This window comes from Lissotriton vulgaris, unplaced genomic scaffold (genome assembly GCF_964263255.1).
Source record: "Lissotriton vulgaris unplaced genomic scaffold, aLisVul1.2 SCAFFOLD_3786, whole genome shotgun sequence".
In the NCBI taxonomy this organism is placed as follows: Eukaryota; Metazoa; Chordata; class Amphibia; order Caudata; family Salamandridae; genus Lissotriton; species Lissotriton vulgaris.
In genome coordinates this window covers 15771-42050 of record NW_028246031.1, presented here as the reverse complement: position 1 = coordinate 42050, position 26280 = coordinate 15771, and the positions used below count along the sequence as shown (strand labels likewise).

The 26280-nt window shown below is 42.8% G+C and overlaps 1 protein-coding gene across 1 annotated transcript in view; it reads left to right on the top strand.

Moving 5' to 3' along the window:
• LOC147666164 (collagen alpha-6(VI) chain-like) overlaps positions 1-26280 on the top strand; it is a 72523-nt gene that overhangs the window by 41416 nt on the left and 4827 nt on the right. Inside the window, exons 4-7 of the mRNA XM_086949252.1 lie at positions 576-675; positions 11978-12141; positions 16722-16898; positions 21744-21782. Coding sequence (XP_086805378.1) covers positions 576-675; positions 11978-12141; positions 16722-16898; positions 21744-21782 — 480 coding nt within the window. The remainder of the gene's footprint in view (positions 1-575; positions 676-11977; positions 12142-16721; positions 16899-21743; positions 21783-26280) is intronic.

Sequence of the window (26280 nt, the reverse complement as noted above, 5' to 3'; positions counted from 1 at the left end):
TAGGTGGTGCAAGCTGCTGTGGCCTCCTGGTGAGGCCCTTATGTTTTTACAAATTAAGTACTGTGTGCACACATTCACACTTGTTTTTCTTCATTTTTGGTCGGGCTGGGTTTTCTCTGGATATTGGGCAAAGCATGCAGTGAAAAAATTCCATCCCTCAGTGTTTTCATAGAGGTTGTGGCTCCCAGTGGGACTGGTGGCTGTACCAGCTAAAGGAATTTTACATGCAACGTGTAATGGGCCCCAGAGTGTTGGCATGTATTCTTGATGAGAAATCTTTCCTCTGATAAAAATTTCTAAATGCTGGAATTTGGAAAAGAGCATATTTCCCACACATTTATGTGAGATTGTTAAAGATGCAGCATATCACATCCGTGGAAGGAATAATGCCCTATATTAATGACAGCAGCAGACACTTTCTGAAAAAAGGAAAAATAAAACTAACTTGATGCCCATTGACAAGGAGGTGTTACCGTTTTGTGAATTACCAATTATTTTACCCTTTTTAAAGGACATGCTACATTGAAACCCCCAAAAAAGAGAATGTGAAATAATATTTCCTACCCTCTTTACAGGAGACTTAAACATCTACCCACCCCCAGGGATCCGAGGGGAATGCCAGGGACGAGGAGATGCACGGGCACTGCCAGCAGAACTTGTGTCGGTAGTGGAGAGGTGAGTGCTAAAGAAGTGAATCTTTTGGAAATGCAGAACTTGTGAGGTGTGCTGGGAGAGGCCATTGCAAACCTCTGTCAGCCATGCATGCGTATTTGTGCATTACACGCTGCCCCAATTCTGTGGGCGCCACTCATTTGTAGACCTTTAGCCATCTATTACACATCTGGGTAACTTCTGATATGATTATGCCATACATTGCTATCTTGATAATGTTTTAATTGTATATGTTTCCAGGACACTTTTCTGAATTTTAATTGGTTCAAGGAAGAAAACGTCTTTCTTCCATGTTTTAATAAAGAAGATTGTAAAGGGTACATTTTAGTGTGGTAATTTAATATTTGCCTTTATTATTAGGCTTCTTTGGATGTATGTGATATACAATACATGAGCGAGTAAGTAAAAAAGTAGTATTTCCAGGGATTCACCTTTGACTTTGTTGTCTACTGTACCCTGTTCCCTGGAACAAGTGGGTTCTTCTCTCTTTCCTTAACTTCTGATATGTACTATTATAACTATTGTTCTCACAAATATCGGAATTATGAGCTTTGCTGATTTTCCGCAACCAGTAATTACGTGGTGTGATAACATTCAAATCCCTTGGATAAACTTTAAACCTGCCAATATTTATATAGGGAAAATGCCTGATAAAAACCACGACAAGCAATGTTTAGCGTTCCAAGCACCAAAATCCACGTTATGTGCCATTTTTGAGGGTGCAGGGTGGGAATAGTCAATAACTATTGCACCCAATAAATTCTGAACTGAATAGTGTCGGATTTTATCAAGTGCATTCATTATTGCAAACAACACCAGGGCACTCGTATGCAAGGCCATAGTTGAGAACAGCGCAGGCAGAACTACTACTACATCTCTCTGCCAATGCAAGTCTGCCCCCATTTTGGAAAAATAATGGAAAAGAGGATCATTCACACCAGAAATTCATTATTTTATTGAGAATTCACTTCTCATTTATTATACACGGGTTTTGGTAGTGCAACTATCAAGCAGACCTACTGTTTACAATTAGGGCTCCCGGTTTTATGGTATTTATTTTTTTAACATTTCCGTCTGTATTTATCCATATTTATTTTTATGTCATTTTATCTGTATATATCTGTATTTATTTTTGTCGCAAGCAAAAAAAGACGTTTCAGCTAGTATTTTTCCACATTTATAAATAGACAGTGCAAATGGTTGTTATAGGTTTAGCTATATGTATATCTGGCCCAAATATGTTTCGTGCAACATCAACCCAAAAACTTTTCTGTTAGATCAAAACAGGAACCCACATGTGAGAAATGGGAGTGGTGTCACAGAGATTACTTGCGATAATATTAGTGATCTGATGCTGTTACAATATTGAAAACACTGTCGTTAGCCATTTTTATTAAATGTAAACACATTTAGAATTTAGACAAGTGCACCTGGGTACTTTCAGTGACCTGGCCAAAGACAGCAGCAAAATCTAATTCAGAAAAAAATAAAGGCCCTTGCATTAGTGCTGCCAGGCTCTATTTCCCTCACAATCCTGAATCATGAAGCCTAAAATATCCAACAACAGCCACTTGAGCTGGCAGCTTTTGATTCAAATTTTTTTTTAAACTAAGTCCTTCGCTAATGCAAAACCCTTTTTCCATAAGTTAACTTGTCTCTGCTTTGAAGGCATTGGGCGTGTATCACTTCACTTATTTTACTTTATACTGCCACGTAGCACTTGAACAATTTACTTTATTGCTGTAATCCCACACAGTGTAGCTGCAGCAACAATTCTTTCTCACACAGTGGAGGAAAAAAAACAATTTAACTTGAAAAGGGGCTTGCAGATATGCCCGGGCTGTCTCTGTCTCTCAGGAATGTTTCTTCATGCTGCACCAAGTCACGGAGGAAAGTTTAAATTTAAGGCCTGAAAGTGCATGCAAACTAATTTTCTTAATGTGATTATTCTGCCGTTCTATCTGACCTCTTTGGGTCACACATTTCTGCCAGTCTTAGCTCCAAGTATTCGCGCCCCACACCTGTAGTAGTGCAAACAGTGAAATACAAGTCCACCCCCCACCCTTTGATTAACCTGTGACCTAAAACTCACTGGGGTGCAGGCTCAGCGCAGGAGATGTTAAAGGAACAGCAGAAGGAATTTCCCACGCCTAGAGTGATTAATGGCCCAGCAGGTGCTAATGTGGGCAGCCATACACTGCAATCAGGAGAGGTTTGTGGCAGGCAACCCTGGCTGGAGCAGGGATTGCCAAACATTTCTCGGGCTCAGAGAATCTAATTTGGTTGTATTTTTCCGCTTCAATTTATAAATACAGACGGAAAAAAAATATTTTTCCGTCTGTATTTATATGTATAAATCTGTATAAACGGAAAACCGGGAGCCTTATTTACAATATATATAGAGTGGCCTTTGCTTCTTCTACTATTAATATAGCTAGAGTGGGCTGCTCCGGCTGGCTCTATCAACCATTGACTTTCATCGATCAGCATCTGTTATGTTATGTAATGTTATCTAATTAAATTTACAAAGCTCAGAGCTGCACCAGCAACGCTGACCACCGCACTAGAATACCACATCAAAAGAGCAGCAGAAGAGATCAGAACCTCCTGATAGATGAAAAGACAGGCTTTAAGCTTTTTTCTGAAATCAAAATCATTCTGGATATTTCTTAGCTCAAGGGGCAAACTGTTCCAAAGAGCTGGAGCCAAAACTTGAAAAGAGAGGGCACCTGTGGAACCTGGGAGTTTCCGCCAGTATTAAGCTAGGCCGAGCAAAGAGCTCTGGTTTGGAGATAAGGTCTCATAAGATCAGAAAGGATGGAAGCACCTTGAGCATTCGTGGTTCTATGTGCTGTACTAAGAGTTTTAAATTGAATTTGCCTCTCCAATGGAAGCCAATGGAGCTTGCGATGAAGCCTTGAAGTGGAACAAAACTTCGAGAAAGACAATAGCAATCTGGCCACCATGAATTGGACCGACCATAACCTCTTAATGATAGATTTCGTACAACCCAGACTTTAGGGTAGTCTAGGTAGGATAGAATGAAAGATTGAATACTCATCTGGCGAATATGCATTGTTGAAGTACACATTATTACTGTCATGAATTTATATGCCTGCATATATCCATTGTTTTAGCACTATAGTAGAATTCTATCTTTTATTTACTCTGTTGGTGCTCATAACCGTATATATCGGTTTCTGTCTTATGGTTGTTGCAGCACACGTATTTTATACTAGAATGCCGCTGGTTCAATAAAAGCTTATTGGAAACGTCCCCACCATTTATTCTGAGTATCTCTCTGAGACAAAGTGAGCACGAGTGACTGAGTAAAAAGTACTGTACAGTTTCCACGATCCCTGAGGGGACAGTGTTGACATGTTCGATAGTTGCCAGAAACTATTGGCTCCTTGGTAAGGATGTGGGGCTTATAGTGGCACTGTGAACTAGCTGGTCTACAGACGAACATATCCTTTGGGGGTGTCTGGAATCAGTCTGGACTCCAATCCCTTAGTTTATGTTGTCTGAATAACAAGATCCTATATAGATTTGTAGGAACTGCACGAGATGACCTCAACAACTACCGCCCTATCACTATCATCCTGACTCTAGCAAAACCTTTAGAGAAATAGGTACACCTGCAACTTTGCAAACGCATTGATCAATTTCAACTCCTTGATAATCATTAGTCAGGTTTCAGAACAGGGCATAGCACTGAAACAACCCTTAAACACATTGTTGATGACACACTGAGAATGCTGGACCAGAACGAACCCTGTCTGCTTATACTAGTTGATCTCTCCTCCACTTTTGATATGGTCAAACATGATAGTATGATTGACCTTCTTGAGAAGAGGATGGGGTTATCAGGACTCGTCTTAAAATGGTTTGCCTCTTTCCTTCAGAATAGATCACAAATAATTAAGGTCAATCAAACCCTACCTGACATCACACCAGTCATGAATAGAGTTCCCCAAGGAGCCACACTCTCACCCACCTTATTCAACTTGTTCATGGAACCTGTTACCAATTTTCTATCTCTCTAACATTCACTACCACATACACACTGATGACACACAACTGTATTTGAAACTGTCCTCCCCCGATGAGATCGAATTGCTCAACTGCACCCTAAAGAAAACCCATAAATGGCTGACCTGCAATCACCTCATGCTTAACACCCTCAACATTGAAATCCTCATGATCACTCCACACAATCACTCTGCCCCTATCGAAGAGTGGCTTAAGCAACTCACTGCACTCAACTGCACCCCACACATGATTGGTTCTACTAGATTACTAGGTATAATATTGGACAAAAAAAACTGAATATGCAAGACCATCTCTGTACCACCACAGCAGCAGCTAACTACCAACTAAACATATTAAGAAAATCAAACTTGTCTTGCCCCAGATGACTTTTAGTTAGCAGTCTGATCCCTGGTTATCTCCCGTTTGTATTAGGGGAGCGCTACCCTTGCTGGTTTACCCAAAGCAAAGCTAGCTCCGCTAAGAGCCACTTTGAACTTTGCTGTTGAAGATAGCTTCAATGACACACAAGACCCTTCATCACAACACACCTGTCTGAAAAACTTGAACTTTTCGTCGGTTGCCGATCCTCAAGAAGCCCTAACTCTTTAATGTTGAAGCCACAGAAGTAAAAAAAAATAGATTTACAACCGCTTCTTCTCTGGTCTAGTCCCTAGAATATGTAACACACAGACGTCAGAAACTAGGGCAAACCCTTCCTCTACCTTCTTCAAAAAGAAGTAAAAAAGAATCTGAAAATTAGATTCTTTCACTAGTCATCTTAGTCATTTAGCCTGATCTTTTTCATATGGACTCCTTGGGATCATGGATCCTCCAAGCCGTTTTCGATATAATGTATCTGCATTTGTATCTGTATTTAAATGTTGTTTTTGTTTCTTGCAATGACCTAACTGCGATATGTACAGTGCGCTGACATCTGTATGGTCTTGTCACCCCGAGTGGGATGGGTATGCACAGATGTGAGTCCCATGCTCTCCATGCCACTGGAGTCAAGCTACCCTGGCTGATGAGGGCTGAAAGCCAGAAACTGGTCCGAGGATGCTTGTTTCCAGTCCAGGGAGGACCTGGTCTGGCAGTTAGGGCTGGACTGTTTCCATTGGGCGCAGGGTCAAGACTGAGTTGCATATGGCTGGGTCCAAACTGGAATGGCATGGTGAGCAAAAAAACGATGGATTTAGGACCAGATCTCTGCACTGGGGTGAATGTATGACATTGTTCTGCATTCTGTCCATCAATTGTTCTTTTTGCATATGTCATCCCGAGTGGGACGGGTGTGCTCTCCATGCCACTTGAGTCAAGCTATCCAGGCTGATGAGGGCTGAAAGCCCGAAACCAGTCCTAGTATGCTTGTTTCCAGTCCAGGGAGGACCTGGCCTGGCAGTTAGGGTTGGACTGTTCCCGTTGGGTGCAGGGTCAAGACTGAGTTGCATATGGCTGGGTCCAAACTGGAATGGCATGGTGAGCAAGAAAACGATGGATTTAGGCCCAGAGCTCTGCACTGGGGTGAATTTATCACATTGTTCTACATTCTGTCCATCAATTGTTCTTTTTGCACTTATTTTACAGTAGTCAGTGCATTAGTGCAAAATGACCTCGCAGTAGGATATGAGAGAGAATAGGCAACCTTCTTGGCCACGATTTGTATTTTATCTTACGGTAAGGAATACTAATGACAGTCTTCTTGTTCATCTTCAAGTAATTTTAATATGTACTTAGGGTGCCTCACAAGTAACAATGCTCTCACAAACAATAAGAAACATTTTCCTAAAAAAAATCTCGATCAAGATGTCCTGGATTTGAGAGCCTTTGAGATAATTTGACCCTTCACTTGCCCAATGAAGAGCAAACCTGATGACGAAGTATTACACACAAGTGGGGGAGGGTTACATGTCCTTAAAATATGAATCCAACAGTAGTCTGGAAAAGAAAGCAACAAAAAGGAATTCCAAGATTTACCTTGGAATTCCTAAAAAGTAGCTTGAGATTAACATGTAGTTAATAATAAATATTCGTCATATTTTGATCCCTCCTAGATTAATCACCCTCGATTAATATCAAAGTGATTCATCCCCATCACCGGTAGCGCAAGTAGTGGCGAATGGACACATTTCAGCAACGTTCCCACTGAAACGGGGGACTAGACAGGGGTGCCCGTTGTCTCCCCTGCTCTTTGCCCTGGTGCTTGAACCGCTGGCGATCCTGATTAGAACAACGCCGCTATTTCGAGGTATCACGTGTGAGGAGGGATGGGAAGATAAGATCTCCCTATATGCCGACGATATGCTCATTTACATGATGGACCCCAACAACGGGATCCCTGCCCTGTTGCATCTCTGTAACACACACGGGAAATCGTCGGGTTACACCCTGAACTGGTCTAAGTCGGTAGTGTACGTGCTCAGAGGCCCGGAACCATTATTGCGGGAGGACTGCCCCTTGGCATTAACAACAACCTCCTTTAAATACTTAGGTATTTTCATCACGAATAATGCCACTGACTTCTTTGACACAAACTTAAAGCCTCCAATGGATCGCCTACGTGCAGACGTTAAACATTGGGCGACCCTGCCCCTGACCCTCCTTGGGCCGGCAGCTCTGTATAAAATGATGGCACTTCCTAGATTTCTCTATGTGCTGGAAAATACCCCTTATTTGGTTGCACCACGCTATTTTAAACAAGTTGCGGCACTGGTCTCCAGCCTACTCTGGAACAATGGCCCGGCACGTATAGCGCATGACATATTGGTGAAAAGTTGGTATGAGGGAGGGATTGCTCTACCTAACGTCCAATTATACTACTGGGCGGCCCAACTTAAGATAATCAATCAGTGGATCCACACCCGACGAGAGGACCCAGCATACAAAGCGGATTGGTCTCAACTGGGGACAGACGGCATGCTCTCCGTTTTATATAACAAGTCCCAAGTTAGAAAACTAGTTGGCCCGACACAACACACAGCGGCACTGTGGCATATAGCACAAACACGGTTGGGTTGGACAGGGAAGCTCACCAAATTGACGCCACTGTGGGATACGAAATCATTGGGTAACCTCAGATCCTGCAAAGGGTTCACACAGTGGGACCTTATAGGAATCTCCACGATAGGGGACCTGTAGGAAAAAGGCACAGTGATTGCGTTTTCACAACTCCAGCAGCAATACGGTTTAGGCCCCACCGAAATGTTCAGATACGTGCAGATACGTCACGCGCTACTCCAAGCAATCCCACCGGACACTGAACTACCAGAATCCTCGCCACTAGAGGATAGACTACTGACGGACTTCATGACCCAAAGTGCAACTTCTCTCACATATAAAAAGCTGGTTAACAACCTGGCAGACCCCACATTAATACTTAAAGAGAAATGGGTGGGGGAAATAGGAGAGGTAGATGAATCAGAATGGAATGAAGCGCTTGCCTCACCGAGAGAAGTAGGCATCTCGGCAAAATTCAGATTAGTGCAACTCAAAATTCTACACCGCATTTACTACACTAGAACGCTACTTCACAAGATACAAAGGGCACCACACCCCTTCTGCCTCAGGGGATGCGGGGAGGAGGGGACTCTATTCCACACTCAATGGGATTGCCCACAGATACAAGAATTCTGGAAGCAAATTATGCGCACTATCTCCCAAGCCCTTAAGATCTCTATCCTGCCTGAACCCCGAAAGTGCCTGTTGAACATTTGGGACCCCAATGATCTGGACAGGTATGGACTGCTGTGGGTCACACTAGCCATTACAGTAGCCAAGAGGGACATTGCGCAAAAATGGGGAGTTCCGGAACTACCTACGGCGGCTAGATGGACCAGAAATATGGATTTGTTGATGGTGACGGAAAGGGCGGTGTATGTGCTTAGGGCTTGCCCCCGGAAATGGAACAAAATCTGGGCACCTTGGAATACTTATAGGGGGGAGATTTGTGAACCCTTGCCAGAAGACGAAGATCTAGACTCCGAAGGGGAGGATGAGTAGGGGGGGTGGGACATTGGTTTCTTCCTGCACCGGGCTGTCGCATGACTGTAGCTCAATCGTGAACCAAATTGTAATTATGTAAGGTGGCTAATGGTTGATGATGTGTATATGAGACATACTGTAATGTGATGACAAATAGTTGGGTTTTCTTTTCTTTTAATACCATTTAATCGTTCCTTTACAATTTAATGAACATGATTTGAAGGTTAGAGGGATATACCGTATATAATAAGAGACAGGCATGTTATGCTCCAACTAATGTGCTAAAGAAAACTGATATCGACCATCCATGTATGTAACTGCTGGGACTACGCTTAGCATATGTTAGATTGTACACTATTATACTGATTTACTGGAATATAACTGCAAAGAAACAATGATGAATCCTGCTTACAATATTGTGTATGTAACTTATGCCTTCATGTCAATAAAGATCTTTAAAAAAAAGTGATTCATCCCTAGGAGGAAAACCCTTAGAATTCTCCGTCTGTCGATTTTGCAGATGGAGCGAGTTACCAAATTTTGCCTCAAATATCTATCTCATTACACATATTCAATCCGAAATGTGTGCTAATTTCTTTTTCTATTTTTAATTAAGTGCAAATTTAAACAAGCTTTGCCAGCTGCGGCATTGCCTTTCTGGACTCTGACATAACGCTTAAAACTTTTTTTTTTATTGCCACCCAGCAGTAGCCTGAGAGCTGTAGTACTGTAACAATCTTGATGCAGTGCTGCAGAAGGAAAGAGTATTAAAGGGTAGATACATGTTATACCTTTTTTCCTTGTTGTAGGTGATGTCACTGGCCATGATGTACCGGTATGTAGAGAGCAATGAGAGGGGGTGAAGAGTGCCAGGGATATTTGGGGCCAGATGTAGGTTGGTATTTGGTGATTGAGATGTAGGGGACCTATATTTTACCGATTCGGTAAATTTACCGATTCTGTAAAATACCGAATCGATATATTTACCGAATCAGTAAATCTATATGTAGTTGGCACAGGAAACAGTGCCACAGGCCCCTAAGAATTCGTTATTTACCATGTAATACTATTGCATGGTAAATAACGAATTCCTGTGTACATGCACGTCTGTGCATGTACACCTGTGCCATGTGACACACATACATGCCTCCAGGGCATGTATGTATTTACCGAATCTGTAAATTTACCGATTCGGTAAAATATAGGCCCCCTACATCTCAATCACCAAATACCGACCGGTATTTGGTGACCTACATCTGGCAGTAAACAAAGAGGAGCTTAGAGGGAAAAGAGTTGATCATAGGTCACCCTCCACTTAGTTATATGAATACGAAACAAGACCTAGATCAAATAGGCATAGGGATATCAATATATTAATGGTTTACCATCAACAGCAAAAACATTTTGCACAATACTCCTCTCTTTTGATTATTGAGGTAGGAGGTACAACCAAAATATGCCAATCAATAAAAACACATTGCCCAACCCTTGAAGGAATGAAAGACAGTTGTGAGACAACCAATAACACACACCAATATGTCTAAATAGGAAAATGAAAAGAATTAGAAAAAGTGTGTGTGAGCGAGATGGCACCTCACGGGCGAACCACCAACGGGAACCTGGCAGGTACTCACCAGGATTGCCCTGATCTCATCATTGGCGCCATCAAGCTCTAAAAGAAAACAAGTGTCCACAGAACAAACAAAACAGTGTTTGTGAAAAAATGCACTGTGTGAGACAAACAACCACAATACGGAAGACCAAACACATATGTAAAAAGCCACAAGCAACACTGGACTTATCTTTATTCTGTTTCTTTCGTGTTGGTTATGGAATGTAAAACAGTGAAGATGGCTAATTCATATCTAGCCATGTTCCACTTGCCGACATGTTTCATTGCCATTTATATTTTGGGCAATTTCTTCAGGGCATCACAAATTTTTAGAGCCACTGCATGAGGACACACATCGTATTCACAACTGAAAAACAAATGAGAATAGAAACGCACACATATAGTTTGTCATCCTGTTTAAAAACAGAAGCCAGGTTATTGAAGGCTTCAAATAAATGAGTATGTCACCAACCACATATAACATCCAGCTATTTACCCTCAAACGACCACCTGAGCTCGTACCAGTCGTGAGGTCCAGACCAATAATTGGTTTCAAGAAGACTCCAGTTGTGAGTCACTCCTCATTCCGTAATTTTACTGTGGGGAATATATATAAAGAGCAGTGTATCAAATCTCAACTCTATGCACTTTTAAATATCTATCTAGAGCAATGGCTGATTCCTAAACTCTATATATCCTTTGTAAAAATGTGGCCCATCATCAAGATAATACACCATAAACACCCCCTAATGTTCTGACCCTGTGTCCATTTCATTTCCTTGGGACATGAAGGGCCATTAGGAAAGTGCCATCCACACACTTAACGTGACAACCTCGGCATGGGCAGCCCCTGGGTGTAGATGCAACCCACAACAATCGTTTCTAAAGTATAACATTACAAGGCGTTGTTAATTGTCCCTTAGAAATGCATTCAAAACTCACTGATATTGAGCCAGAACGAAAACGGTCAAACATAATTGCTGCATACTAACAAAATCGAGCACCCCAATTATGTCCTTTTAAAAGAGCCCCTTGACCTCTGTTCCTGTTATTAGTCCCCTAGACCTCTCTCTCCCCTCTCTTACCGGTAATGCGGGGGACCTACATCTGGCCCCAAATATCCCTGGCACTCTTCACCCCCTCTCATTGCTGGGCATGTATGTGTGCCACATGGCAGACACGCCTAAATCAGGGGTGCAACAGGGTGTCAAAGTGACACCCTGTCCCCTTGTAAATTCGGTAATTTTACCGAATCGGTATTTACCGATTCGGTAATTGCCATTGGTTCCTATGGGCCTCAAGGCCCATAGGAATCAATGGCAATTACCGAATCGGTAAATACCGATTCGGTAATTACCGAATGTTACAGATTTGGTAAAAATGTCGGTAAAAATACCTACATAGCATTTACCGATTTGTAAATACCGAATCGGTAAAATTCGGTATTTACGAATCGGTAAATGCCATTTACCTACATCTGACCCTTGGTTCCCAATTACTGTATATTAATTGGAGACACTGGGGCGTTTGCAGTACTTGCTTCAGCGGTCCTCACAGACCTGCTCCACATGCATAATTTGTCCATGTAAGTAACATAAGTAGGTCACTTAAGGCATAGGCTTCGAAATGTACAAACATAAATGTGAAATGTGTCAGCAGTTTAACAACACTTTATTTTTGCAGAGTTCCGTATCCAGAATATATTGAAGGATTTAAAGCTCCCGAGCCAACTAACGAGGCGGAAGTAGCCGCCACTCTGGAGCCTGAAGGGCAGGAGGACGGAGACCAGGAAGACATTGAAGTGCCAGTGGAGAAAGCAAGAGTAAAGGCCAGAGGGAGAGACTCGGGTAGGTACCAATTGTGCAATGGGTGGAACCTTTTTCAAAGTTACACTTAAACTATTGCTTTTTTGGCCACTGTTTGAGAAAGCTGAATTTTATGACCTAATCAACACTATGGGCTGAGATGCAATTAGAGAAAGTGTCAAAATAACTTCCTCATTGCCATCTATGTGGGTGTACCTGCTAAAAGAATATAATTGTTTAACTTCAATGTACTAAAGCAGTGGTTCCCAAACTGGGGTCCCTGGACCCCTAGGGGTCCGTGACACATTCCCGGGGGGTCCACAGGCAGCAGTTTTAAAAGCACTGCAAAGTTCCTTGTATAATCAGCAGTTTTCAAAGCAACAATAAAAGCGTCAAGATAACTCCGGTGATTAATGTACCTGCTGGAGAGAGATATGGGAGTTTTGTCTATTGGCAGCTTTGACTGCTCTATGGTAGCGCAGAGGTTTAATATTCCTGCTGCAAAGAACATGTACCATGCATTTAAAAAAACTATATTTTATGTGCATAGCTCAGTGGGTAGGGCTTTTGTCACAGAGCTTTTGTTGTTACTGTGCAGTTCATAAGTTACAATCGTAAACTAGCACAGTGAGCTATGAACTGCCCTCAAGAGCTGCATTCAAACTGCATGGTACAAGGTAGTAAGTTATATTTTCTCTGTCTTTCATTATCCTGATGCTGCTAATAAAGGTTTATTTGGATAGAAGTAAAATTCTATTATTAACGTCAGTGCTAACCACTGTTATGCTCTGAATCCTGAGTTTGTGCTTATCCAGACCAAGCACTCTTTAAAAAATGTCTACAGGTATAGATTACATAAATCCCACACCTTGAAGTCCCCTTTGCCTTACGTAGCATTTTCAATACACTGATTTGCACATGTATGATTCATTGTCTCTGCCCTACACTGGTATGAGAGATGCTATGAAACAAATGCAATACATGTGATAGAGAAGCTATGGAGAGATAAGAGGCACTGTTGGTGGGTGATAGTGAGGGATTCATTGAGGAGCTCCAATAAAAGATCGTTGCATCCTGCTACACAGCAAGGTCATCATTTACTATGCTTTAAAAGCTAATACAAGTCAATATATAATGACAAATGTATGTGAAATTAAACATTTTTTCCAAGTTTTATTGGGGGGGAATATCCCCCTAACCCCCCCCCCCCTCCCAAAAGCTCCCTTTGTAGTGGTCAGGCTCACTCGCTACACCTGGTGCGCACTGTTCTGACAACATTTGCCAGGGCTGCTTTGGGTTTCCAGTACGGCCTTGGCATAAGCAGGAGCCTCATACCGCAAAATAAAAGCAAACATTCAAAAGTTAGGCGCCGAGGTGCAGCACCAACCTTCCCATTTAAATCTTTAGATTGTTGCAAATTTTTTCAATATAAAATAATCAAATCTTTAACTATTTGAGTATTTGTTTGGTATGCACTAGTTTGTGTATTTTTCACAGACTTCTGTTTTAATGTTTGAAATTTAAATAGTACAAATTGCTTGGGGGTCCCCGGCTTCCATTAGCGACTTACTGGGGTCCTCAGGAGTCAAATCTTTGGGAACCACTGCACTAAAGAAATCTAGCAATGTGTCCATTCTGTCATCGGTGTGCAATTGAAGACCACCTATTATAAAATTATACATTGGAGCAAAGGCTCCTAATCAAAATATCCTTTGGATGGTAGAGGAACACAGTTGTAAGGTTAAATAAAAACCCAAAGCAAAGAATTAATTTACATATTGTATGTGCACTGTCCAATTGTAATTTTAATGCAATAAAATGTTAGTGCAGTGTAAACGATGCAGGGGTAATAATAGTGCAAATAATCTTTAGATAAAAAAAACTTTGCGCCGCCCATGCTGATCACTCTGTCACTTGTGTCGCCGTAGTGCTATTCACCTTTTCACTCGTGCACCTTGTACTACCTCGGGTTGTTATTCTTGAATTGCAAATTGCAGTGCTGATATTAACTGTAAATTGTACTTGCCCACTTTTTTGATAAAATGTTGAGTAAAATGATGCCTTGAGCACACATGACAATCATTCAGAGTCTCCTTGTTCCTCCTTGGATAATGCTGTATTTATATCCTCACTAACTGCCTTCTAACCATACCAGTTGTATCCTGTTTTGTTTATATAGCTCTTTACCCCAATCCCAACAAGGTTGACGGGTTAACACTCCTGTGTATTCATACAAGATAGGAGAAAGAGGGTAGACTCGGCATAGTGGTGAAGGTTGGATTGGCAGATTGAAGAATGATATAGAGATTTAACAATGAGATAGGAGAAACAAATGAAGGAAATCACAAATCAGTCATTACAGTGTGAGGGGGGTGCTGAGGAGATCCAGGGATGGTCAGTAGGCGGTCTTTCACTAAGTGCTTAAAAGGAACGCTAGTCTTATTTGTGTAGTTAGAGAATCCCAAACATTTTGGAGCGGTCACTGAGAAGGCTCTGGCATATGTGAGCTTTCTCTGGAACCAGGGGATTGTTAAACTGGGATTTCATTTGCTAATAAGTTTCAGAGAGCCAGCAGAGGTCGTCAGTCTTTTGGCAAGGCATGCTAACACGCTAAGTAGACAGATTTGTAAGCCAGCCATGCCATTTTGAAGAAGCTTCTTACATCGCCAGTTGGCCATTTTATGCAAGCGAGCAGTCGGGTGATATGGTGAAATGTACAGTTTTTCATGGCCAAGCGTGCTGCTGCATGCAGGACTGCTATAACGGTTACTGACAATTTTCCCCCTAAACCATGATATTCAAACTGACTCATATTATTTGTTTTGACTTGAAAAAACTAAAAGTATATAAACAAGAACAAAAAACACCTAAGCTTCATTGAGGAGAAGCTTGATTATATCTAAGGTTTGATTCTGAAGTAAAAACATGAACCAATCAAGCAAATTGTGAAAATCCTGGATCATTTGAACATTTACCAAAAAATACAATAAAAGAGGGTGCTGCACCCTTCAACCTTATTCCATGCATTAGAGAGCTCATGATAACATTTATAGTGTTAAAAGAAACATAGATTACAACACCACTATAGAACACAGTCTCCAACCTGTCTAGTGCAAGCTACAGTTATGATCCATCACATTCTCTTATCAGGAATTAGTTTAGCGATATGCACCCATAGGCGGTCACTTATATTGTATTATTATTATTTTCCTGCTTATTTATTTATTTCATTTATGTTGTAACATGTTGTTGTATTATGTAAGGTTCATTTTTATTGATCTCTTTTCAATGACACACTATGATCAAAATGTGCCAGACTCCATGGACTAATTGACCATTACAGAGCTTACGTAAGATTTGTATGGGATGGTCACGGATGAATTTTGGTATCTCATTTACATACAGGGAACATTGTATTTTCACCTACATGTGCTTATTTTGCTTTTGTCTTTATTGTTCTGCTATAAAATCCAATAACCTTTCAAAGATGTTGCTAAAGTTGTTACACATTTGTTAAAGTCACCGAAATAGTCCATTGCTCAAATTGAGTAAACAAATCCCCACAGAAATGATAACCATAAAAAAATCTGGTCTGGGACTGCCTTTTGTGCCCATCACATGCAAAACTATACTACCATCTGCAAAATGAGTGGTACAACAGTACTTTTAATTAATTTCCCACGCCCATAAACCACTCTTTGATGTCAGAAGCCCAAAATATTTATGTCTAATGGAATCCCAATTAATTTACTGAAGAATGCTTCAGTAGTGTGGCCTTTCATATTGGTGCCAATATTGTCTTCATTAGCTTGCTGGTATTAAATGTGAACTGACTCTGTCTCAAGGGGGGTCCTCACACCCACATGAAAATTAGGGATTCATTTGACTTTACGCACATGCCATATTACAGGCATGGACAAGGAATGGCACAGAGGCAAAGAGAGGGACAGGAGTCCTACGGACTGTGCTCCACAGATATGTAGAGCTCAGCCACTGTGACAACCAAAGTCATTTCTTACAGACAGATGCAGTAATTCACTGCTCCTGCCTATAAGGGTTCCCTGGTTCGCTTTAAAGGTTAGGGTGGGTCTGTCACCTCAGTGGAAAGCAGACCGGCTTGAAACTGCCAGTCCCCCGTTCACTAATGCATGGTCCAGTGGCGTAACAAAATTCTAGGGGGGGCCCCTACAAAGTGCATGGAGGGGGACCCCATGCTCAGAACCTGTCAGGAGCTCTCAGCTGCTGCCCGTGCACATTGGCCGACTGGGGCCCCTGGAGCACCGAGCACGGGCACTCCCGCACCACAGGGGCTGTTGTTACGCAGCTGGCACGGTCCCTTTTGCAGGTGCGAGTTTGTGACTGCAGTAGGCACAGCACATTTAACTCTAATAGGGCTCAAAGTCCTGATTTGCACTCAGCTAAAGGAGCACCGTGGCAGAGTGGGACAGCGTGCTTTATTTGTAATACAGCCACAGAGTCAATAATATTTTAGGTCGATATGAAAATTTTAATATTCTGGTAGTGCCCATCGATATGACCTCAGAGGAGCACTATTGAACACATCTCAGGAAAGTTGAAGTCACTCAGGACAGCACATGATCTAATCCCTGAGTCTGTTTTAGTTGCAGGTCATTGTCTCTTAGATGTGCAGCAGGGCACGGGTTGCAAGGACTACCAGCGCATGTGGTATTACATCCAGGCGGTTGATGCATGCTCCCAATTCTGGTATGGAGGCTGCGATGGGAATGCAAACAGATTCAGCACTGAAAGAGAATGCCTCGAGGCCTGCTCATCTAAACGTGAGTGCTCCAGCTCCATTGTTTAAATAGCAATCTGTGTATGCCGGGCCAGAGTCACACCGCACTCGCCCTTAAGGCGAACCTGCAGTGACTACTGCAGGATATGTTTGAGTGTTTTGGTTGTTTCTTTGAGTTTGGATGGGGAATGATAGACAGATATTGGGTCCTGTACTAGGGGGTGGACAGGGGAGGGGGTTGGGGATGTTGTTCTGCAGTTGGGCGCCTTTGGTGTGGGCGGATACCTGGAAATAGTCAGGGGCAGTGGCTCATTACTGATGGGGACGTTACCTGAAATGGTCTGCATTTCCTGGAATGTGCGAGGATGACACACTATGACGAGACCCCACAGAGTCCATGCATATTTGCTCAGGCGGGGAGTCCAGATAGCCTTCCTACAGGAAACTCATCTTACCAAGGCGGAGGGGCAGGCGTTGCAACGTAGATGGAGGGGTCAGGTCTTCTGTACGTCGTACTCAGCATTTGCTAGGGGAACACTGATTTGGGTGCGAGCTGGGATCCCTTTTCAAACCTTGCAACATGTTGTGGAACGGAGGGCAGGTATGTGGCAGTGGAGGGACGATTACATGGGAGGGACATCACTCTCTGCAGCATATATGCAGATCAGGCACATTTCTTTGAGCACTTGTCGGGTGCCCTGACACACTATTTGATTAATCCGATACTAGCAGGGGGGATTTAAACTCTATTACAGATGTTGAACTGGACAGGTCACACCCTCTACTGGCGGACTCACCGGTGCGCCTGCTCACAAAGAGCAGACTGAACTGGCAGGAAAGATGGGGCTTAGTCGATTTTTGGCGTAATCAGCACCCAGGGGATAGGGACTACTCCTTTTTTTCGGCCCTGCATGAGCTACACGTCCGCATTGGTGCAATCCTGTGCTCTCGATCACTGACCACAATGGTGGGACGATCAGAATATTTGGCCAGGACCATATCCGACCACAATCCGCTGTTGATGACCATTACTTGGGAAATGGCCAGATCGTCCATTCCAACAGGGCGCATGCGCCCGGAAACGCTGGAAGACCAGGTCTACCGGACAGCGATAAAGGAGGGCATACAACAGTATTTCGCTGAAAATGAGGGAACAGCGTCTTCCAGAGCAGTGGAGGGGGACGCTTTCAAGGTGGTGGTGCGTGGATTATGTATCAGTAAATATACGGGAATACGAAACGTGTTGCTAACGGAGGTAGGACAGGCCGAGGAGAAACTGAGGGAACTAGAGCAACAGCGGCCAGAGCGGCCGGCCTTACACACCCGACTGCTAGAAGCCAAAGAACAGGCAGCGAAAGAAGTAGAGAGATTGCGCAGTTTTGATTATAAAATTTATATGGCGAAAGTACATGCAGAAGGAGATAAGGCTGGATCGCTGCTGGCATGGCTAGCCGATCCGGCACCGAGAGGTTGCCCAGTGCTGGCCATGGCAACAAGTACAGGAACCATGGTGTACACCCAACGTGAGATCATGGCACGGTTCATGGGCTACTATGAGCAATTATATCGTTGTGGCTTAACTGTAGAGGACAAAGCAATAGATGAGTATTTGGAGGAGTTCCAGCTTCCAGGCTTAGAAGAGGAACAGGCTAAAATACTGGGACGAGATATTACGATAGACGAGATCCGCAGCGCCATCAAGCGCATAGCTCGGAACAAAACTCCGGGAGTAGATGGCCTACTGGTAGAATTCTATGCATACTATGTTGACCTGCTGGCTCCTCGTCTCCTCGCAGTGTACATGGAGGCCAAGGAGTTGGGTCAGTTGCCACCTTCTAAGCGCGAGGCATTGATCATCCCTCTTTTGAAACCAGGTCGGAACGGGGAAGACGTAACATTTTATAGACCGCTGTCTATGCTGACGACGGATTATAAGATCCTGAGCAGGATACTGGCGACCCGATTGTTACCTCACATGACCTCCCTAGTGCACCCTGACCAGGCCGGATTTATCCCCACTAGAAACACTTCTTCGAATATACGACGGCTCATGAGGATCAAGGATACTGATCATCATGACCTCGACACGCCGGCGGTCCTTTCCGTGGACATAGATAAAGCTTTTGATAGCTTAGAGTGGACATACCTCTATAAAGTACTGGAGCGGTTCTCCCTGGGTGCGCTGTTTGGGGACTGGGTCAACATATTGTATTCGTCGTCAGTGGCGAGGGTGAGGCTAGCGAAATTGATATCTACCCAATACCCGGTGCAGAGGGGGACGAGACAGGGATGCGCCCTGTCCCCACTGTTGTTTGCGCTGGCGATAGAGCCTCTAGCGGTGCAGGCGAGATTAGGATTGAGTTTTGATGGGCTATGGCAGAATGCGATACCACACCGCATATCGTTATATGTGGATGACCTCCTAATGTACCTGGAGAACACGGAAGGGGCACTACAAGGGGTGACCTCTTTGTTGACTAGATTTGGAGACCTATCAGGACTCAGAGTGAATTGGAGTAAGACATGCTTGCTTCCAATACAGCCATGTGAGGTGGCTCCAGCTCTTCCCCGGGAGATACAATGGGAACCGAGGTGCCTCACTTACCTTGCGGTCCGCGTTTACCATGCTGCCACGGATGTCCTGGATGGGGGACATAGGGCGTTGCATAAGGGCCTTGAAAGGAAGCATAGCATTCTGGTCCACGCTCCCGCTATCAGTAATGGGGAGAATAGCGCTACTTAAAATGGTGGCGTTGCCGAGGCTGCTTTATTACTTCCGGACACTCCCTGTTTGGATCCCACCGGGGACATTTAAGGAACTAAGGACAATGGTTATTGGCTTTTTGTGGGGTACTGGTCGGAAGCGAATAGCATTAGACAAATTGATACGCCCGAAACTGGAGGGGGGACTAGCAGTTCCAGATTTTGAACTTTATTATCTGGCGGCACAGCTACAGGTGCTCACGCAGGCGATTGCAATGGAGTTTCGGGGCCCTGACCACATGAGAGGCACCGGGATGCAAAGGCATGTCCTCTCCTATATAGTACTACAACAAGCAATTCCCCCCGGGGATTTGTCGCTAGAGGAGCGCACACTGAGGACATGTTGGCATCGTAGCCAGCGCAGGGCGGGGGTCAGGCATCCCTATGCACCAGAGATCCCGCTGGGGATGCTGACGGCGCTGCCCCATGGGAGTGACTGGTCTGCCCTTGAGGAGTGGGAGCACTTGGGACTCCAGATGGTGGGGGACCTGTACGAGGAGGGGTCATTGCTATCTTTTCAAGCCCTACGGGAGAGATATGATCTCCCGAGAGGGGACTTCCTGATCCATGCTGCAGTAACAGCAGTGATCCGGAGACATTGGAGAGAGGGGCAAGCAGAACCCAAAATTATAATGGCGTGCCAATACGTAGTAATGGCGGCAGGAACCTTCAAATCGGTTACGTGCCTTCACTCCAGGATGCTGAACGAAGGGCTACAACCATTGGCTGCTCTGAAATCGAAATGGGAAGCAGGGATAGGTCGACCGATACCGGACGCAGCATGGGGGCATGTCCTCAGAAGGGCGTGGAAGGGTACTCGAAACGCGAGACTTCAACTGATACAGTTTTTCATTGTACACAGGGCTTACTTGACACCGGGGAAGATTTAGAGGTACTTCCAGGCACACGATGCAGCCTGCCCAAGATGTTTGGCGGAAGGAGTGGAACTGGAACACATGCTCTGGGATTGTCCAGGCATAGGGACCTATTGGATAGAAGTGGGGGCGCTTCTGAATGAAGTCACGAGCAGGGATCTGACCTACGATATAGCCTCGTGTGTGCTGCTTTGGTTCCCTCATACACCCAAAACAAAAGTAACAAGTACATTTATTGACTTAGGGCTTATATTAGCGAAGAGGGAAATCACTCTGCATTGGAAGTCAAAGGAAGGGCCATCATATAAGCGCAGGAGAACGGAGCTTGGTAAATGGGCAAGGAGCGAGGGCACCATTCGGGTGCGACAGGCCCTCCGCTCCGGACAGGAAAGGGCTCTAGAACACGCGAGGGCGTGGGACACCTTAGTACAGGCCTTATCCGACATACGGGCAGATGAAGAAAGCTAGAGCACTAGGAATGCACAATTAACAGCTAGAATTTATATTATGTTGAGCAGCAGACACTGACAACTGCACATTGAGTGATACATTCTTTTGAAGTTACAAGCCCACACCATTGGGGAAGGGAGGGGGGGTTAATACTTGATTATGTTGGGGTGTAAATGAAGATGTATTTGGCGATTGAGGGTATTATGTTTCATGATGATGCTGTATGATGGTAACCTTCAATAAAATATGTTTTAAAAATAAATAAAAAATAAGGCACTCAGGCCTTGTGGGCTCCAAAGCAATACTTCTGAATGACTACACTAATGACAAGTGTAGGCTACATTGATTTTAAGTAAAAGTTGTTATCATTGATTTCTATCAGGATGGCTTTTAATGTTTTTTAACTTCTGAACCCCTTGAGAATTTACTTAATTTTTATTGAGTTTATTCTTTTTAAAGGCTTCTAATCTTCATGTATTGGTCCAAGCTTGTCAATCATTTGCTTTGATCTGACTTATCTATTAATCCTGTTTCTGCAAACAGACACATTATTTAACAACTGTGTGTAAATCTGCACCGTCTTTTGAACAGCTCATTTTAGGATTGATGTGTTAAATTCAATACTTTCACCTATTATCGCTCACTACTTTTGGTTTCGGGTCTATATATGTATGTGTGTGACAGAGAAAACAAACATTTTAGCTCATTCACTTATGCTTTGTATGTAAAAGTATGTCATTTTAATGACATTTCAACAACGTGCTGTTTACTGATTTTTTTTGTTTTACTTTCATAAACAGGAATTGCTGATAATGTTGAAGAGATGGCACTGAGCGAAGGTATGTTTAAGACCTGAGTACAGAATTAGCTCTCTTGAATGCTCCAGCCCTGGTGGGAATTCCAGATGATTACTTACAAATGGTTGCTGGAAGATCCTGTAGTGTGTTTTGGTCATTGGATTACCTTTAACCTCATAGCTGCTATTACACATTCCTCCCCAGTGCTGCGCTGTCCATTAGAACTAGTGCTGAATGGACGTTCAATGGTCGTGCGCAGCACTGGGGAGGTAGCGCTGCTGACGACCATTGGCCGTCAGCAGCACTTAAGGGGTTAACCAGCAGAAAAGAATGAGGAAACATCAACTGGATAAATAAAGACACACCTTAAAATCTAGTGAAACTCTTAGACACAATACTTTCTTGCAAGTTGCTCTCCAAAGTCCAATGCAAGTCAAAAAAGCCTGGTTAAGCCAATGTAGTCAGTGGAAACTATTTAGAAATGATCAATTCAAATTTTCAGGAGACAACACAAGTGTTTTTATGAACCCAAGTGTTACCCAGCGTTTCAAAGGAAGGCGATTTGCAGGTCTAAATTCCACAACCTGATTCATAGGATCAGTGCTAAATGAAATGTTAGAAAACATATAACAACAATCCATATGACAAATACATATCATGTATCCTTATATGACAAATACACCAGTGTCATAAATTTAGAGTTTGGGTGAGAAAGAAAAGGGGTCAGCGAACAGGCATCCAAATGCATTGGGCATCCACAACCTGTGAATTCAAAAACATTTTACCCTGAAAATATTTATGAGGTACCTCTTTAAAATGTAGGAAGTAGCTATGGGCCAGATGTACAACGCTTTATTGCGTTTGCGAACGGTCCAATTCACAGAATTAGGCCATTTGTGAAAGCAAAAAGCCTTTTTCAAATGTACAAAACCCAAATTGTGATTCAGTAACCTGTTACGGAATCGCAATTTGGGATTGTGATTCGGTATTTGGAAGAGGTGTGTTTAGGGCATCCCTTCCTAGTACTAATTTGCATTGGTGTGTGCAAATGTTTTGCAACTGAAATACGGTTGCAGAAATTCGCATTTTACAACCAAATTGAAGTGGGTGGTAAGCCATTCGCAAAAGGGAAGGGGTCTCTTTCCATTTGAGAATGAAAAAATATATGTTTTTGAAGAGCCGGCAGTGGTTCCACACACCTCTGCCTAGTCTTAGAAAATGAAACAGACAACGTTTCTTACTTTTTTTTTAAATGCATCCCATTTTCCTTTAAGGAAAAAAAAGCTTTCTTTAAAAGGAGGCACATACATGGTGGTCTGCTGACCCTAGCATATCAACATCCCTTTGATTTTTGCGATTCTCAATGGGTCTCAAACTGAGACCTACCTCATTAATATTCATGAGGTAGGTCTATTTAAGACCCACTGGGAATCTCAGAAAGTGTAAAACACACTTTCGTACATTACTGTTTGCAGTTACCAAATAGAGAATTGCAAATATTTGCAATTTAGTAATCGCAAGCACTAAGCTTCATAAATCGGGCCCATGTCCCCACTGTAGGAATTGTTTGCAAACACTCTTGAATTAAACAGGAAGGAGTATAGGTATTTCTCTAGAGAAATATTTTTCCCTTTGAAGTCTGCTATACACCTCCCAATGGAGTGTCATCACACCGATGACTTTGATGATGTCATCCACTGTCTTGATCGAACCACGAAGACACACCAACTTGACCAGCAGGATGAAAACCATGTGCGCTTTATCTCCGAGGGGACAACTCCCTATGTGAAACTTAACCGCAGTGATGTTCTATTAGTGATTGAGGGTCGGAAGTGTGTCACAGGTCCCAGTCCCGAGCCTTCTCCAATCTATCCCAATGATTGAGAGACCCCAATATATATTTACTATTCTAAATATAATTGTAGTAAATTCATCCACCCCTTATAGTAGAGGCCCCAGAGAAAGGGTGTGGATGCAGCGTTATAGATGCATGAACCCCAATCTTTGTCAATAAGGGAATATGATTTAGTGACTGCCATACCATCACGTTGTGATTGAGAACCTGTTAAAAACTACACATCAGGCATTATCTATCCAAACGTGCCCTTGTATGACAAAGTGTTTTATTATAATGCAGATGAAAACCAATCTGTTTCCTAATGCATATGGTTGACATATGAGTTTGTGTTTGGATTCTTATGCCTTTATTGAAAAACAAAGTCCATAATGATGTTATTCTGCTAATATAACCTACATATAGGTGTCAAGTTTCATCGTCTGCCAGAGTTCAGAGTTTGATACTTGCTGAGTTGTTCTATATTCATTATATTGTAGCTGTACTATGATTCTTGGCAAGTGAAATCACAAGGGACAGAGTTCAACTATGAATTAATCAAGGCCACCTTAGACTCCGTTTTTAAATAAAAAGGTAGAAAAACACACTTATAGAAAGCGGTACAATGCTTTTGAATAGGAGTACAAACCTAGGTAAACCTAATGGTAGCAGAAACAGAAAATCTCAAGTAGCGAAGGACATACTGTGAGCTTGGTACTCTTGTCCACCTGAGCAATATTCCTGACCAATCAGTGACAAGAGCCTACGGGTAAATACACTAATAAGAGATGAAAATGTAAATCAACCGAAATGGATTAGACATAAGGAACTAATGCTATTCAAAATATTCAAACTGACATTGATGTGACTACTTCACTTAGTCTCAGAATCAAGAATAAAGAGGGAACAGGTGAATAACATTGAAACATTCACCTAGATAACAGATCATGTGAAAGGACACAAGCAGAGATCAGAAATGTACTGAATTCTTCATATCACACATTATTGTGTAAATGCAATGTCTGCCACAGAGGACCTCTTTTGGATCATGAAATATAAATCCCACCATATCCTATGGAACTGATACTTCAGCGGACGGGATATCAGCGGATGGGATATCAGTTACCATTTGTGACGCAGTAGTCCATCCGCCAAGATCTAAAAGAGGCCCTAAGACCGACAATTTAGAAGCTAGTTCATGGAGCTCCATTGCAAATGTTACCACAAAGTGTTTATCAGCTGACAAAGAAGGAAGATCATCCTAAGTGTAAGAAAGGTAAAGAAGCTAAGGGTGTGGCAGAGTTGATAACAGTTTTTCACAGCCCGGTATGGGGTCGGTCTGAATGGATCTGTGTGTCAGCCTGTCCTTGTAAATTAAAGTCACCCGCCACCTTTGGATGGTCTGTTAAAGTTTAAGATTTAATATGTTGCGGGAATCTCGTTGGGGAGGGCTGGATGAGAAGAGTCCTGCACCTATAGTTCAGTAAGAAGCAAAATGTCCCACTGATGAGTTATCAGCATGTCAAATATGACCCAAGGTTGTTTGAGAAGTGAACAGAAGCTTAGGAATATGCAGGATATCACGCCCCATGGTTTAGTGCAAGATTTCTGAACAGTAGTGTAACTTGATAGATGCTGGTGTGGTGGCCTAGAGTGCTCCTTGGAGTGATAACTCACCAGCACCTAGGGCAAGTAATAGTCCAGGATGACTTGGAGGCTAATTCAAAGAGGCCAGATCGAGCTCGGCTCGAAACCAATGATTCAAAGTACAGAGGTTTGCAAAATCTTGACTTTCAGTCAATCTGCATATACCTAATTCAGAAATGACAGAAAATATGTGCTGGTTTAGCAGAGATTAATAGTGAAAATCATTTTATGGAACATTAATGGATGAACAGCCTCAAAACAATTGGTTAAATAATTGCTGCAGTACATTAACTCGAAGCCAAATATTGACTGCCATAAAAAGACGCATAAAACAGCCAATGTATGAAAACAATTATGAAGCAATTGGCCCAATAGTACCAAGACAAACTTCTATAAATGTGCAAAAAAGGTGTCACCATTTGAAATCTGGCCACCTCTCTAATGACCTAATGAACAAATGTGGCATATATGGTATTGTTATTCTAGAATCATCTAAAGATAAACAAACTTAGTGCTCAATTTCTAGAAGCATCTACAGATAAACAAACGTAGTGCTCACTGTATGGGTCCTGTCACAATAGCTAACTATGATACAGGACTGGTGAGGTGGTCCAGAAAAACCTGGTAAGTATTATAAAAATGTGTAGTTAATTGGTCGTGGATTAATTCATCGAGATAGGAACAACCAGATCAGCAGCATTTTACACATTCTCCTTTCCCTAGCAGTTCTATTCATGAATAGACTTGTTCTCATTCCTTTGCAGCCTGCAAACATATTTGCAAACTTCATTTCTCCTGACCTTACCAACTGATCAAGTATTTGTCATTCTGAAATAGGTTTCTTAAATGGCAGTTCACAATGGCTAAATCCAGGCCAGATAGCCAAGACAGCTAGGTGAGATAGCATTACATTGTGAATTCGGACAGAAGTAATTTGCATAGTCTGTGCTTATCCTGACTAAGAATTGTAATCTGAGAAAGGGAAGTGATTAAGGCCTGAAGTTAAAGGACCTTCTATGGGGATTTGCGTAAAATTCTTTACTATAGTGAATAAATTGT